The 13,924-nt window shown below is 40.8% G+C and overlaps 5 protein-coding genes across 5 annotated transcripts; 2 read left to right on the plus strand and 3 right to left on the minus strand.

Moving 5' to 3' along the window:
- Nucleotides 1–324: 324 nt before the first annotated feature.
- SS1G_11421 (hypothetical protein) lies at nt 325–2,181 on the minus strand (the record flags this gene model as incomplete). Its single annotated transcript, XM_001587379.1, has 7 exons — nt 325–426; nt 473–1,026; nt 1,076–1,235; nt 1,285–1,513; nt 1,563–1,917; nt 1,968–2,056; nt 2,117–2,181. 7 exons carry the CDS (start codon nt 2,179–2,181, stop codon nt 325–327), a joined length of 1,554 nt encoding a protein of 517 aa, XP_001587429.1.
- Nucleotides 2,182–2,659: 478 nt separating this feature from the next.
- On the plus strand, nt 2,660–3,339 carry SS1G_11422 (hypothetical protein; the record flags this gene model as incomplete). Its single annotated transcript, XM_001587380.1, has 2 exons — nt 2,660–2,876; nt 3,173–3,339. The coding sequence occupies 2 exons, from the start codon at nt 2,660–2,662 to the stop codon at nt 3,337–3,339; spliced, it is 384 nt and encodes a 127-aa protein (XP_001587430.1).
- Nucleotides 3,340–6,738: 3,399 nt separating this feature from the next.
- SS1G_11423 (predicted protein) lies at nt 6,739–6,921 on the minus strand (the record flags this gene model as incomplete). The annotated part of the gene is made up of 1 exon (XM_001587381.1): nt 6,739–6,921. One exon carries the CDS (start codon nt 6,919–6,921, stop codon nt 6,739–6,741), a length of 183 nt encoding a protein of 60 aa, XP_001587431.1.
- A 459-nt stretch (nt 6,922–7,380) lies between these two features.
- SS1G_11424 (hypothetical protein) lies at nt 7,381–8,464 on the plus strand (the record flags this gene model as incomplete). The annotated part of the gene is made up of 3 exons (XM_001587382.1): nt 7,381–7,491; nt 7,571–7,861; nt 7,913–8,464. 3 exons carry the CDS (start codon nt 7,381–7,383, stop codon nt 8,462–8,464), a joined length of 954 nt encoding a protein of 317 aa, XP_001587432.1.
- A 1,521-nt stretch (nt 8,465–9,985) lies between these two features.
- Nucleotides 9,986–13,506, minus strand: SS1G_11425 (hypothetical protein; the record flags this gene model as incomplete). The annotated part of the gene is made up of 8 exons (XM_001587383.1): nt 9,986–10,158; nt 10,210–10,330; nt 10,382–11,235; nt 11,291–12,477; nt 12,525–12,709; nt 12,762–13,216; nt 13,282–13,360; nt 13,417–13,506. 8 exons carry the CDS (start codon nt 13,504–13,506, stop codon nt 9,986–9,988), a joined length of 3,144 nt encoding a protein of 1,047 aa, XP_001587433.1.
- Between the last annotated feature and the right edge of the window lie 418 nt (nt 13,507–13,924).

Below are 13,924 nucleotides of genomic sequence, written 5' to 3' on the forward strand. Positions count from 1 at the left end.
TATAGAGCATATTTTACAAACATCATGGTACAAAAAATGGCTGGGGGAGAGGAGACGGACATCTATATTCATAGATGATGAATTGTGGAAAAATATTTCCGTGATGATTTCATATCACTGGATGAACATAAACTGGCGTCCATTTGTAAAAATAGGAGTTCTGTTCAAATATTGATCAAAAATTGACATCTTCAATCGTAAAGAGAAGCCTTTATATATAATCCTCATGTCCAAACCCTATTTACATACAAAAAAAATCCCAAGAATTATGGCACTAATGAATGACTAAACATCGTTCTGTTCAACCTTTTATACCCATGCCATTCAAAATGCCATATAAACGCCTGGCGCCTTGCCAATTTGTGATTTCAAAATGCAGTATAACTTCGGAGGTAAACCCGATCTTTCAATCTCAGTGCCCCTGCGCTGTGAAGAATAAGTTGATCGTTAGACAAATGACCAATACGCAAACACCATAAATAGCTAATGCTAAAGAAAGTTTTCGTAGGATGGTTTTCCTCCAAGGGACAATCCTTTTGATAGATTGGCCAAGTAAACCTTGACCTTCCTCAACATCGTCATCAGATTCTCCTTCGTCATCTTCCTTTGTTAATCGTTGATGATGAATCGAATCTGGCGCAGAGATCTTGTAGTAAAACAGCCCTGGTAAAATGAAACTAATGCTCGTACTACCTGTGCTTCCAACATATGCAAGGACTTTATCTAGCGATGATACTGTAACTGCTGTAAAATAGCTGAGAGCAATGATAAATGTGGTGATAACTGCGAAGCGCGTTTCACTCATAGTATCATTTTTTGCCGTAGGTCGAACATGGCCACCGGAAAGTAAAGGAGCTGATCGTGTAGGTGACCCAGCTGGTGAATGGCGTTTCTTCCAGGAGTTTGGACGCCACTTCAAGACTGCATCGACTGATGCTCTACAAGGGTGTACTTGGAGTGGGTAGGAGAACATGACAAGAATGACAATTGCTGCTTTAGCGATTGTTGAAGCAGTGGATGGTATATCTATACTTGTTAGTTTCATGAAAGTGAAATTTGAGTGTTAAGTCCTTACACATTCCGACAATGTTTCCCTTCACAGCATTACCAAAAGATAGATAACCAGTGATAGCAACTAAAACATATATCGAAGCAGCACTTCCAATACTGGCCACAATGACACTTGTTGTTCGCCGGTGCGAGTTATCTTTGATCTCATTGAGAATAGAGAACATCTGTAATTGTTTAGTATATCAACGAGGAATTTGGGTGATAACCACTCACATTTTGATGACAAGTATAAGCAAAGACAATGACAGGGAAACTCTGTAAAGTTGGGACTACTCCTCCCCACTCAACCACTCTAATTGGACCTCGGTCTGCCATGGTATCTCCTTTGATAAAGTGATATACCACGAGTATTACAAGATACCCAATAGAGACCAAAGCCACGATACTGGTATACTTCAAGGAGTCAAGACGTCTTAAATATGAAAGTGGAATAACAACAAACCTAGATAATAATCAGTAAAATCATGTTAAACGAATAGGGCCAAACCTACATAAATATTGTCACCCAAAATTTTCGATCCATAAGAATTGGGATGGACTCTGCTCCCTGGCTAAAACCAGTAGCAACTCCCGGCATTAGATCACCGATAATGATCAAATAACTAACTCCAACACCGAAACACTTAATAGCAATAGCCGCATCGAAAAGGACCGCTGCGTTTGGGTACGTAATCTGCGATAAAGCGAAGAAAGATGACGTCCCTCTGTCGAGGTATCGAGCGCATTGAGATTGTAGATATAAGCCAAAAGCTGCCATCATACCAGACCATACTATAACAAATGTCCCGAGTAGTATTCCCATATGTGACATTGCTAGAGGCATAGCAAGTGTACCGGCACCGACGACTAAGGTTCCTCATCAACATAACTCCATAGAAGCTTGGGGTAAAACGTACTAGTATTGAGAAGATTGACATTGCTACTAATCCAAGATGCTTGCCCATGGGGTAGATTCTGTTCTTTAATTGTTCGACTTGATTTCCTCCTGCACGCGAGCGTCAGTTATATCCTCATACAATCTTTCTTTCTTGGCCAGTTTGCCTACCTTGAACCACGGCTAGATTCTGAGCCGCTTCCATTTGGACCGCCGACAGTTGAGTAGGAAACCATTTTGTAGTTGTTTTCCTCCTTCTCTGAGTTGTCGGTGAGTACTTATTATTATGCGAATAATTGACGTAGGTATTTGACGTAGTAGATACCTAGTAGGTACTTGTGCGGAGTTCTCGAAGAACTGTCCTAATCCTACAACTTTCTTAACACCACCATACCCGTTTGCGTACGGTCTTGAATATTTTGGGAGTATTGTCTGAAGATTAATCAAATGACAAACACATGTAATTTTCGAAGTGGATGTCGTGCAATTGAGTGGTAATCGCACCTAATGAGTGAGGCCAATAATAAAAACGTGCCCAATAGGGATGGTATTGGTGATGTGGTAGCAGCGAGTGGCTGCCAAGCTAAGCCACCGACTAATAAACATAACCTTGTCAGCCTTGCAACGCATTTTTGGCCTCCTTTCCCCAGATTATTTAGTTGGGACCATTAAAATTCACGATACCTTCTTGACGTTGCATTTACTTACGCCGCAATGAATAATACGTTCGATAAGACAGCTTTGGAAACCATTGATCTCTTGGAAGCGCGATTACGGAGGATAGAATATGCTGTGTGTGGTCATATCGACACTACATCTATCACAAGCTCAGATGTATCTATATCCGCGTATGAACGACTTGCAGATTTAGAGCATGTTCTACATGGACTTGCTTCAAAATCAAGGGTCATTCAGGATTTATTGAAATTACGTGAGTTATTGTATCTGAGCTATTTGGATGTGGTACCTAATGTCTTCTAGATGCAAGATATCCTGACCTCTTTCAATCCATTCACCCTGATCAAATACCAACCACACTCGATACTGCCAGTATTTTGTCTATTATATTAGCATCCGCTAGCTCATACCCATCAACTGCTTCTCGATTAACATCAATTCTTGATATGCCAATTCCATCAGCAGAGTCGTCCGCGCAACTCATTGATTTACAGCCACGAATCGCGAAAATTGAAGCTCTTCAAATGGCACAAAATGCTGATTTATCAGCTCTAAGACAAAGAACAGCTGCGGTCATTCAACGTTGGTATACTGTTGATGTATTGCGAACTGGTGAAAGCTGGGCAGAGTTGGAAGAAAGAGTACAACACGTGGAACAAAAAGTCCGAAGAGCCATTGCGATGAAACAGTTAGATGATGACATGGTTCAGGAGTGAGATCCATATATTGCAAGATGATACTGTTTCAGAATTTCAATATCTCCTGGAAAAAACACACACCATGAAATTACACGTCATAGTGAAATTGGATGTATGAGAAACGTCTCTGGGTCAAAGCAACATCGACATGTCGACATGGCCATGAGTCTACCCCTCCGTCATCTGAGTAATCGCGGGGAAATACCTTATTTCCTTCGACAGGACGATGATATTACTTTTGAGGGGATGGGAGGGTTCGGAGGTTGTATGATCCGCGTCTCAGACATTGGCTATAAACATAACAACTGTCTGAGCTATGACATACAAGCTATCTCATGTATGGTTCAGTTATATCTGGAGTGTCTGCTGTATTACCGATGCGAAGGGATGAACAACCGTTGCCCGATGGAAGCAGTCGATGATTTCGACTACAGGCGCCTGGAAGACTGGAAATACCCGGTGGCTACCGAATAGATAGTATACCACACGTTGACACGTTTACGTAAATGGTCAGCGTGTTCCAATACCCAGAAAACACTTTTTTATCTGGATCTCTGATGTTGGTGGTATCGCAAACCGTGAAATTATCCCTTTTGACATTGTATAGCGCCAACAAATCCGAATAAGAAATCTATGCACCCTAACCACTGATTTGATATCCTACAGAACAGCATCTTTACCCTGGACATGGGCGGCTGCAGCACGAGCCATCAGAAACGTGGGGGGGGGGGGGCGTTCAATTGTGGCAAAAGATCTCTCTCATTCGTCTTTTATTCATCGGTGATAATAACAAGGCTTAACAGCTCCAGTTTTAGATCAACAACACATATACCGATGAACATATGAAGATAGCTTCAAAAGTAGTAGTGCCCTAATCCATGTTTAACAACGGTCTTTTCTCAGACTTTCTGACGCAAAAAAAGAAAGCAAAAGGTAAGTTCATTTCAATGGTGTAACATTGTCATTGTCATGATGACAGTGTCATCACATCAACAAGGGCTTCAAAGTTCTCGCAGAATCTTCCTTTTGACGTAATGTTTAGCGCATGCCATGCACATACATGCATAGGCACGCACACGCTAAATAAACGCTTTTGCAGCAAATCAAAAGAAAATCTTTTTTTTTTTTAATTTTTTTTTTTTTACAAAATTGTACGGAGTAAGTTCATAGATACCTAGGTAGGATAGGTATTTGTTTTGAGATGGTTCCTGAAGTGAAGTGAAATGAAAAATGAAGTAAGATCCTACGACTAACTGACTACCTAGGTACTTATCTCCCTGATAAATTATCATCTATCCATCTACAAGACTTCGAAATCGGAAAGTCACATCATATCATTTTCCTTGCGTTATTATTAAAATTGATATGATTTGATTTTTGTGCATATCTAGTACCTAGTATGTACTTGATAAATACACACCAAATACTTAAATACCTAAGGTTATCTATCGTCAAGTTCAGACTTCAGCATGCATGCATATTGTACGTACGTACGCACACACACGCACAAGTACGGAGTACACGCTAGTACGCTATACTCAGGAACGAGGACGAGCTCAAGGTCTGTGTGTGCAGCTGGCCAGCAGGGCAATGCCAAGCTCTGTGGTCTATCTATCTCTAGGTAGGTACCTAGGTAGGGTAGGTACCTAGCAGGTAGTAATCATATAGTGATACTACTGAATACTGTGGTCGTGAGATTTTTAGTGGAGAATCAGGAGTTTGGGAAAATTGTTGAGTGAGCGAGAAGGTGTGTAAATGGGGAGGAGAGAAGAGGGAATGAGGAAAGAGGGATAGAGGGAGGATATTAAAATTTAAATACTAGGTAGTAGGTAGGTACTAGATAGGTTGTCCCTGAAAGTTGAAACGTGGATGGATGGATGGAGGATGGATGGATGATGGATCCGATCCGATCCTAGGGTAAAAGTCCAGAACTACCTACTGTACAGTGTAGAGTCACAAATGGCCCTGGAATAAAGTAATTTATTTGAAGAAAGTGATTAGTGGGGAACATCTCAAACCCTTTTGAACCTTTTGAATTTTTTGAACTTTGTTTTTATGGGAAAAGCTTGAGAAGGAAGATTTGAGGTTCGTGTTTTTTTGGGAGGGGTTCTTGGGAAGAGGGATTTTGATGGGATGTGTAGTAGTAGTAGTAGTAGTAGTAGTATAATTTTTCGTCGTAAATGGGATGTGTATATTAGAAATTCAGGTATATTTTATCTACTAGGTATTTATTATATTTATATATTCGTAATGTTACATCCATCTCTCAGACACATATAAATAAAAAACACAAGAGTATGTATGTACCTGACTAAACCATCGAACCAATCAACAACATCAAAAGTTGAAACAAAGTAGGACCTGAAATCTAGAAAGCACCGGGAAGGGAGTCTGGGACACCTAAAAAGTACGGGGCACTAATGGCAGAGGAATCCTAGAAGCGTGCGTGTTTGGCCCCGTCGTTCGATCTCGTTCGACCAATACCATACGATTGACGCTCAGCATCAAATCTTATAACACGATGCTTGGTATTCGCATTCGGAATTTGGCATTTCAATAGATTCATAAATACGGATGGGATAAAGGTTAAAAGATATAGGATACCAAGTCTGAATTGAAAGATTGGAAATAGATGGAATAGAAACTTTTACTATTTATTCTCTGCTGAACCGAGTAATGAAGAATTGATGGATGGATGGATGAAAAATCATTGGAAAATGGCATAAATTCCAAGCCTCACTCCAATCTATAATACTATGAAATTTCACTCACTCTACCTTGTAAAATAAACAATGCTTTTACTCTAAGATCCTCTGAATCATCCACCTCGAAATCTTGTCAATTTGCTTTGATTTGAGGGTTAATAATCCAAATTAATTCATTAATTTTTATTCATTTTGATATTCATTCATTCATTCATTCATTCATTCATTCAATTCTAGATTCTTTTCTTTTCTTTTCTGACATTTATTACTTGGGTACTTTACTTCATCTAGGAACGGAGAACGGAAATCTTAAAAGTTTGTACCTTTGTAGATGAATGAATGAGTGAACTTGGCATTTGGCATTTGATAATAATAAATTGACATTATTTCAGTCACTTCCATACTCCCTCATTCAGCCTAAACTTGCTACAATTTATTACCTATCTACCCCGATACTAAAAAATACACACACATACTTCGTACACATACACTTACTTACTCACACTCACACTCATAACCTACCAATCTCAATCTCTTTTTCTATCTCTCTACTCTCTACTGCTTTGCGTCTGTCTCACCACTCATCCTTTCACTCTTGAACCCCAATACTACCGTTTGCTGCACTCCTGGCAGCCACATCCATTCATTTTTCACTATTCATTCACTCATTCATCACTCATTCGGGAACTTGCACACATTGTTCACATACAAACTAAATCTCAATTCGTTCACTCAAAACTCTCATCCTAACTTTTTCTAACCTTTCATCGATCAACTCATTCTGGAACACACCACACCACACCACACCACACACACCTTTACCTTTTTCAATTCTCGTACCGTTAACGTTGCGCGTATCATCCATCCCCCTTTCTACCACACAACCTTTACACATAATCTTCAATCTTTATTATACACTCTTTGAACATCATCACTCATACTCGTGATATTGGTCTTTATTTTAAAAATAGGTTTGCTGCTGCTGCTGGCCTGTGGTTAGCTTTCAATACCATTTTCCAAAATTCCAAATTGCGTTGCGTTGAGTCGATTCACCCGGAAATCCATTTGCTTGCTTCAAAATTATTGAAGTAGCTTCCCTATTTTCACTTACTACAAGCTGAAACATCCCTCCGAAAACACCAACGTATTCTACGAAACTCTTCAATATTTGACTTTCTTTTTACCTTTTTCTCTTCATCCTCGATATACGATTCGCTCAATTGAATCGAGGGCCCATATTTGCGACGATAATAGCTTGCGCGACATTAATAATTACTTTCAACAACACCCTCCTCGATCTTTTTAAATCCTTTTTATGCCATACGGTTCATTAAGTTCGCCATCTCTACACAAAATGAACGGTCAATCGGATTACAAAGGACAGAGGACAGCTGGGATGCGCGGGATGAGTATGGATAATATTCTAGGTGATCCATTCGCGCTGGCTACTATATCTATCGCCATGGTATGTATTTATGGAGACGTGGATATATTGCGCCTCAATCTGGAAGAAACAATGGTTTGCTGACAAGAACGGTTCATAGCTTGCGTGGTTTATTGCTTTCATTGGATCGATACTGGCGACTGCATCACACCCTCCTGGTGATGGATTTCCAAATTATTCATGGTTCACTATTGCATATATGCTGTGTTGCATTCTAGGTATATTCGTTGTGATAGCATCAGATACAACCCAAACCTACCATGTTGCCATTGTTGGATTCTTGGCCACTGGTCTCGTCCTAACAAGTTCATCCGTCAATTCATTGATTTATTCTTCGAATGGAGCGAAAGAAGCAACCGCTGCTGGACATATACTTCTTTCTATGGTTGCTGTAAGGTTGATACTCCAAAAGGTCCAGACCCTTTACTAACATTGAATCTAGATTGTCTGGATGTTCTACTTTGGATCAACACCTTCAGCTGTACCTCGAGCATACCTTGATTCATTCGCACTTCACAAAGACCACAGAGTATCATCAGGAAGAGGAATGTCTACGGCTTATGGAAATGGATATGGGCATGGATATGGAAATGGTCGACCGGATACTTCAATCTCTTCAAACGTTCCACCACAAATGTATACCTCAGCTCAATTAGGTGGCTTCGAAACATCTTCACCAGTAGCAGGATTCCCAGGAGGTGCCGCAGGAGCAGAACGTAATTCATCACAACCAAGATTTGGAGCTAGTAACCTTGGGCCAAATGGAGCCATGGGCTCAGAATCTACACCAGGAGAAGTCGTACAACCCACAGAATATCCATACCGAGCGAAGGCCATATACTCTTACGATGCCAACCCCGATGATGCGAATGAGATCAGTTTCGCCAAACACGAAATATTAGAAGTTTCAGACGTAAGTGGGAGATGGTGGCAAGCTAAGAAAGAAAATGGAGATACCGGAATAGCGCCCTCGAATTACCTGATTTTATTATGAGGATAAATAAACTTATTGGAGGATTCATTGTGAAAATACCAATATACATCACACACCTTTGTTGGTTGGGCTTGGAATTGGGAGTATATCAAAGGTGTGGAGTGTGGGATTAGTTCTCTCCGGAGATAATGGAATAACTGGAGTGCCATTATAGGGTTCAAGGGTTTTGGTCTGGAGTTTATGTAATAAAGTCAATGTGTTACGATTGGGAATTTTTTCTTTTGCTTTTTTCTAAATTAACTCTACTTTTCATTCTTTTTCTACTTCTCTGGTTTCTTGCTCTTGCTCCTTTTTTTCTCCTTTGGCTTTCGATTCAAAATTGCCTCCTGTGTTGATAAATGATGCCAAGGCAAAGTATGCAAACGCGAATGGGGTTTGGAGTTGGGGAGTAGTTTAGCTACCTAGCTAGTTTGTGATTTCATTGAAATGGGGAGTGAGAGAGGAGATGAAAGGGCGGGGATGATTATTGGGTGGATATTTGGTTCATGGGGTGGGTACTGACTGCTCATCAGACTTGGTTCTCACACTAGCAATTGAGGATGAGAGGGTTAGCAGTTGAGCGTGTGCTTGTGCGTGGATAATGATATGAACATTGACATTGAAACTGAGATGCTGGGATGGTCGTGCTCGAGTGGGTGAAATGGGTTGGCTGGGCTGGGCTGGGTTGGAATGGAATTGATGGGAATGGATGGGATGGGGATGAATGGCAATGGCTTGGTATGGTATGCTATGGTACCGTATGGTACCGAATGGTATGGTGGGTGGATTTGATCATAAGATAGGTAGGTAGGTAGGTAGGTAAATAAGTTATATGGATGGATGGATGGTAGAAAGAATACATACAAATGGAAAGAAATGAAAAATTTTAAAATGATATTTTTGCTAGTGTTGGTTGATGTGATGATGTGAGTGTAATTGAATGAATAATTGGAGTATATATATCTTAATAGTAAAGGCTATTGGGTTTTTTTCTAAAAAAATAATAATGATATGAGTATACAAGATTACCTACATAGACTACATACACACATCATACACTCACACCATAAACCCCATCAAAGACAAATTCAACATAATCTGGAATTGTGTGTGTGGTATTGCAACATTCATACATCTATCTAACTAACTTAACCGGTAAACTCATCTTCGTAAAGTAATCTACTACTATACCATACCATACCATACCATATCATATCATATCATACCTACCCACCCATTCATCCACACTCTCTCTCATACATGATCGATTCGATTCGATAAACATTCAATCGATAAGATTCATTTCTTCATCATCATCATAATCAGAACCTTTCGATCCCAACTTCATTTTCCCTTGCATCCCTTGGATTAATTTTTTTCGACCCAGGGTATGCTCAATAATCATTGAATACTTCAAAGGTAGAAATTCACATCTAGAATTTCATACCTCAATATTAAAACGCCAACCAAATGCACGTGCGCTTGAGCAACCATTTAATCCACTCCAAATATTCGACATTGATGACGAATCTATTTATTTTTTCAAACTCCTCCATTGACCGCAGCTCCAAGCTGTGCTTCTGCTTGAGCCAATGCAATTGCTGCTGCTGCATTAGCATCTGCTTGGTGTATAACCCCTTGAACTATTTCTTGCTCAGATGGGTTAAGGTTTGTGGTGAGTGATTCATAAAGTTGAGGTTGTTCTTGTTGGAGTTCTGTACATATATTAGTACATGTTCTTAATCATGCTCTGGAGAAATACATACTCATCAGTGCATTCTTGAATAACTGGTATGGTTCCACCTTGTCAAGAGGAGTTTCGAGAAGACTCTCCTCACCGAGCTCATCGTCAGAGTCATGGTCTTCGAGATTGCTGAATTTTGAAGCCTAGAAATTGATTAGCACGTGGAGATTGGAAACGGAACCATCATTACTCACTTCTTCGCTCAAAAACTCAAGATAGGCGCTGCTCTCATCCTTGATATCATTTTCCTCATCTCCCTCATCAGCTTCCTCTCCCCAGGCATTATCATCACCAGCCCACTCATCATCGTCATCATCATCATACGCCTCGCCATCAACTGGGAAATCGTCTTTCAATGCTTCCTCACGGTTCATTGTGGCCGTAGGGAGAGTCTGGAATAATCTGACAATACCTTGTAGCAATCTTGGCCAGCCTTGTTGAACGCTGACTGGGACCTGCTCGGCGTTGAGAGTAAGTAGAGAAACAATGGCAGCGATTGAAAGCTTCTTGTCATGTACTCTTGTGAAACTATCAATACTTGCAAACCACAAGCTGAAGAATTTGTTGGTCCATTGCTTTTGCTCTAGGATGTGTAAAGTCAAAGCGGGGTTGTAATAGATTGCGTTAATGACCATTTCCATGAGATGAATTTTGTATGACTTGACCTTGACATCCGTGTTTGTAAGAGTTCGCATAGCCATATCAACGAATTGCAAAACGTATTGATCGATATGACCTCTTAGACTGAGCATCATGCCTTCGGCCAACTTGCAGGCGCAAATCTTATCGACACCTCCAACCTTCTCATCAGCGAACATATCTGCAACCATTCCAAAAATGGCATCCAGGTATTGTGGTGTTTGTACGAGATGAACGCTACCATATTGGACAAAATTGTCCAAAGCTGGAAGCATATCTTCGAGATAAAGTTCGGCACCAGCCTTAAAAGTTGCGTGAATAAGCTCAAACGCTTGCCACATGGTTGGTGAGATGGATTTGGCAGCAAATGTACAGCTGTCGATAATCTCGAAAACTTCATTGTAAAGATCTGCGACTGTTAGTATCAGCAAGTCTCAAATAAAGAAAGAAAGGGGGTTTCGAACCATAAAGTTTGTTCTCCAACGTGACCTTGATGACTGGCATTAAAATGGACTCCATGTGCAAAAGAACATCAGGAGTGCTTTCCAAGGTCAAAATCAAAGTGCCGATTGTCTGCAAAACTCCAAGTGCAGTAATACTCTTGTCATCCAAATAGTCGCCATACTCATCATCTTCCCTCTTTTCGTTTTTCTCCAAGAGTTCTCTGACAATTCGTAAATATGTGTCGCGCAACTGCTCGCTTAATGCTACGGCAAAAGGAGTTAATTCAGCTGCGAATACCTCAACAAAGTCCTCCATAACATTTGACAATGCATCCACATCAACTTCGTTAGCAAGTTTCAACAGCTGTTGCATAATTTGTGGGATGTTTGATTGCATGCTTGTACGGATGATATCGTGCCTGATCAAAGGTTGTAATGCGAGCGCTGCTTCAACGCGAACTGGAAGATCTGGATCGGCCATACATTCAAGAATGTTTCGGTATATAATAAGAAGATTTTGGGTATCCTTGAAATCGAGTTGTTCAAATTTCTCAACGGTATCGCAAGCCCTAGCTCTTAAAAATCCTTGAGTGCTTCGGAAGTCTGGGAAGACATATCGGACCAAGAAATATTCCACCTGTTCGGCAATTGGACTCTTTTTTCCTAGAATGACACTGGATAAAGTTCCAATCATTCGCAGAGCTCCTTCCTTTGCAATGTGATTCTTCCGACTCTCTTCAGCAGCCTCGTATTCATTCACAATCGAATTAACAAATGTAAGAATGGTAAAAGTATGCTTTCTGCGAACTTTGGTGAGTGTAATCAAAAAGTTGGTCGCGGCGTTATCTGGTGCTGAGACTTCCTCGTAGAAATTTAACTTGTGATGTAAATATTCCTCTGGGTCGGTTTCGAATTTCTCAACATCGTCGGCAGATAGACACATAACTGGGAAGAGGAAGTGGGTAACAAGGCTGTCAAGATGTGGTTTCAAGTGAGCCCACATTTGCTTCGGTCGAACACACTCATCGAGGAACACCAAAGTATATGAAAGACAGGGTCTGCTGAGCCATGTTGTCTTTGCGACCCATTTTTCGATCTGCTGGAGGTAACCTTTCAAAATCTCGGGTGCGAAATTGGCCGTGAAACTTTTTGCGAACGCGGCATAATCATCTCCGTTGCCTTTCGACAAAGACGTTGGGTTGCCATAACTAAAAATGTTAGTGAAATGGTATCAAATTACATGCGAACTACTCACCGGACATAAAGCCTGTTCAAATTGAAGTATGACCATTTCTTGGACTTCCACCAATGATTGGCTTCTCTCTCAGCTTCATCCTCTGGCAAAGCGGTAGGTGGAACATCTTTTGCAACGGTTTGGAGGAAAAGTGTGCACCACCCAACAACCACTGAATGTTCGCGCAACGAAACAGATAAGTCGAACTATTCTTGTCAGCACTTCCACAGATATTAGAAAATAGGCACCACCACATACAAATGTTGCATGTTTGTATGCCTTGAGAACAATATGAAGCATTTCTCCCGCCTCTTCGCTCGTCTCGTTAACCAAGCCCTGTCCAATTGTCAAAAGCCTGGGGAATGTGGCTTCCACGATTGCGTCGAAATCTGCGCGATTCTCCCCCGACTTGAAACGGAAAACTCGGCATATGGCGAGGAGACATTGTAAACCTGCGAATATCGATGCGGCATCATTTGTGTTCAATAATTGAACGGTCATCTCTACAAACGAAGGCCATCTGTCTGGGAAATCGTAATGTAAAATCTTTTGAAGGACTGGTACAAGTTGTTGACGAATTTGTGGTGGGGAGGAGGCAATGAAAGGTAGGAGTCGGTCTCGAAATCTAGCCTTCTCATCGTCGGCCATCGGCTTGGGCTGGGTCTCGCTCGGTAGCCATGCTCTTGTAACGCGATTTTTAAGGTAGACAACCGCTGCAATGTAGCGTTAGTAGCTGCCAACAGCGGGGTAGATAGGTATTCCGGAGAAGTTTGCATACTTGATAACCGAACTGCAGAATTTTGCTCTGCTTGTAATATATCGAGGAGAGCATCTGTGAACCCAGGGTGTTCTTCTGCCTATTAAAAACTCGTCAGAGACGTTTTGAAATTAGAATTTGCTTGGGAATGCTTACTGCTTTCAAGTCCAGTTCAGCGCGCCGACGAGTATCTGCGTCAGGATCAAGTGTCGAAGCAATACGACCTCGCAAGACGGCAACATCCATCTTTGCTATCTATTGAAAGTACCTCAATAAATTGTTTTAAGTTGTCTTGGATTCTGGGAACCGCAAAAAAACTTGAGCACTTCAAGAATTCCAGGAAGTTTTGTCGTGTCAATATATTTTGTGGTTCACCTAAATTCGCCTAGCTGAAAAAAGCAAGCGAATGAAAAAGTTCCTTCTAAGGAAAGGCTCCGGCTGCCATTTGCTTGCTCATTCCAAGCTTTAATTATAAGCAATTCACTAGTTGAGCACTCTCACTTTTACTTGACTTTATATGTGTATATAGGTAGATATTTATGTATATATGTATATATATCTATATTTTATATCTAGGTAATAGTATATACATCATCATATACCATATTCATCCAGGGGAGAATCAAGGAGGTGAGCCAAAGAAGAAGTACATCATGTATAGGGA

This window comes from Sclerotinia sclerotiorum, genomic scaffold (assembly GCF_000146945.2).
Source record: "Sclerotinia sclerotiorum 1980 UF-70 scaffold_18 genomic scaffold, whole genome shotgun sequence".
Taxonomy (NCBI): Eukaryota; Fungi; Ascomycota; class Leotiomycetes; order Helotiales; family Sclerotiniaceae; genus Sclerotinia; species Sclerotinia sclerotiorum.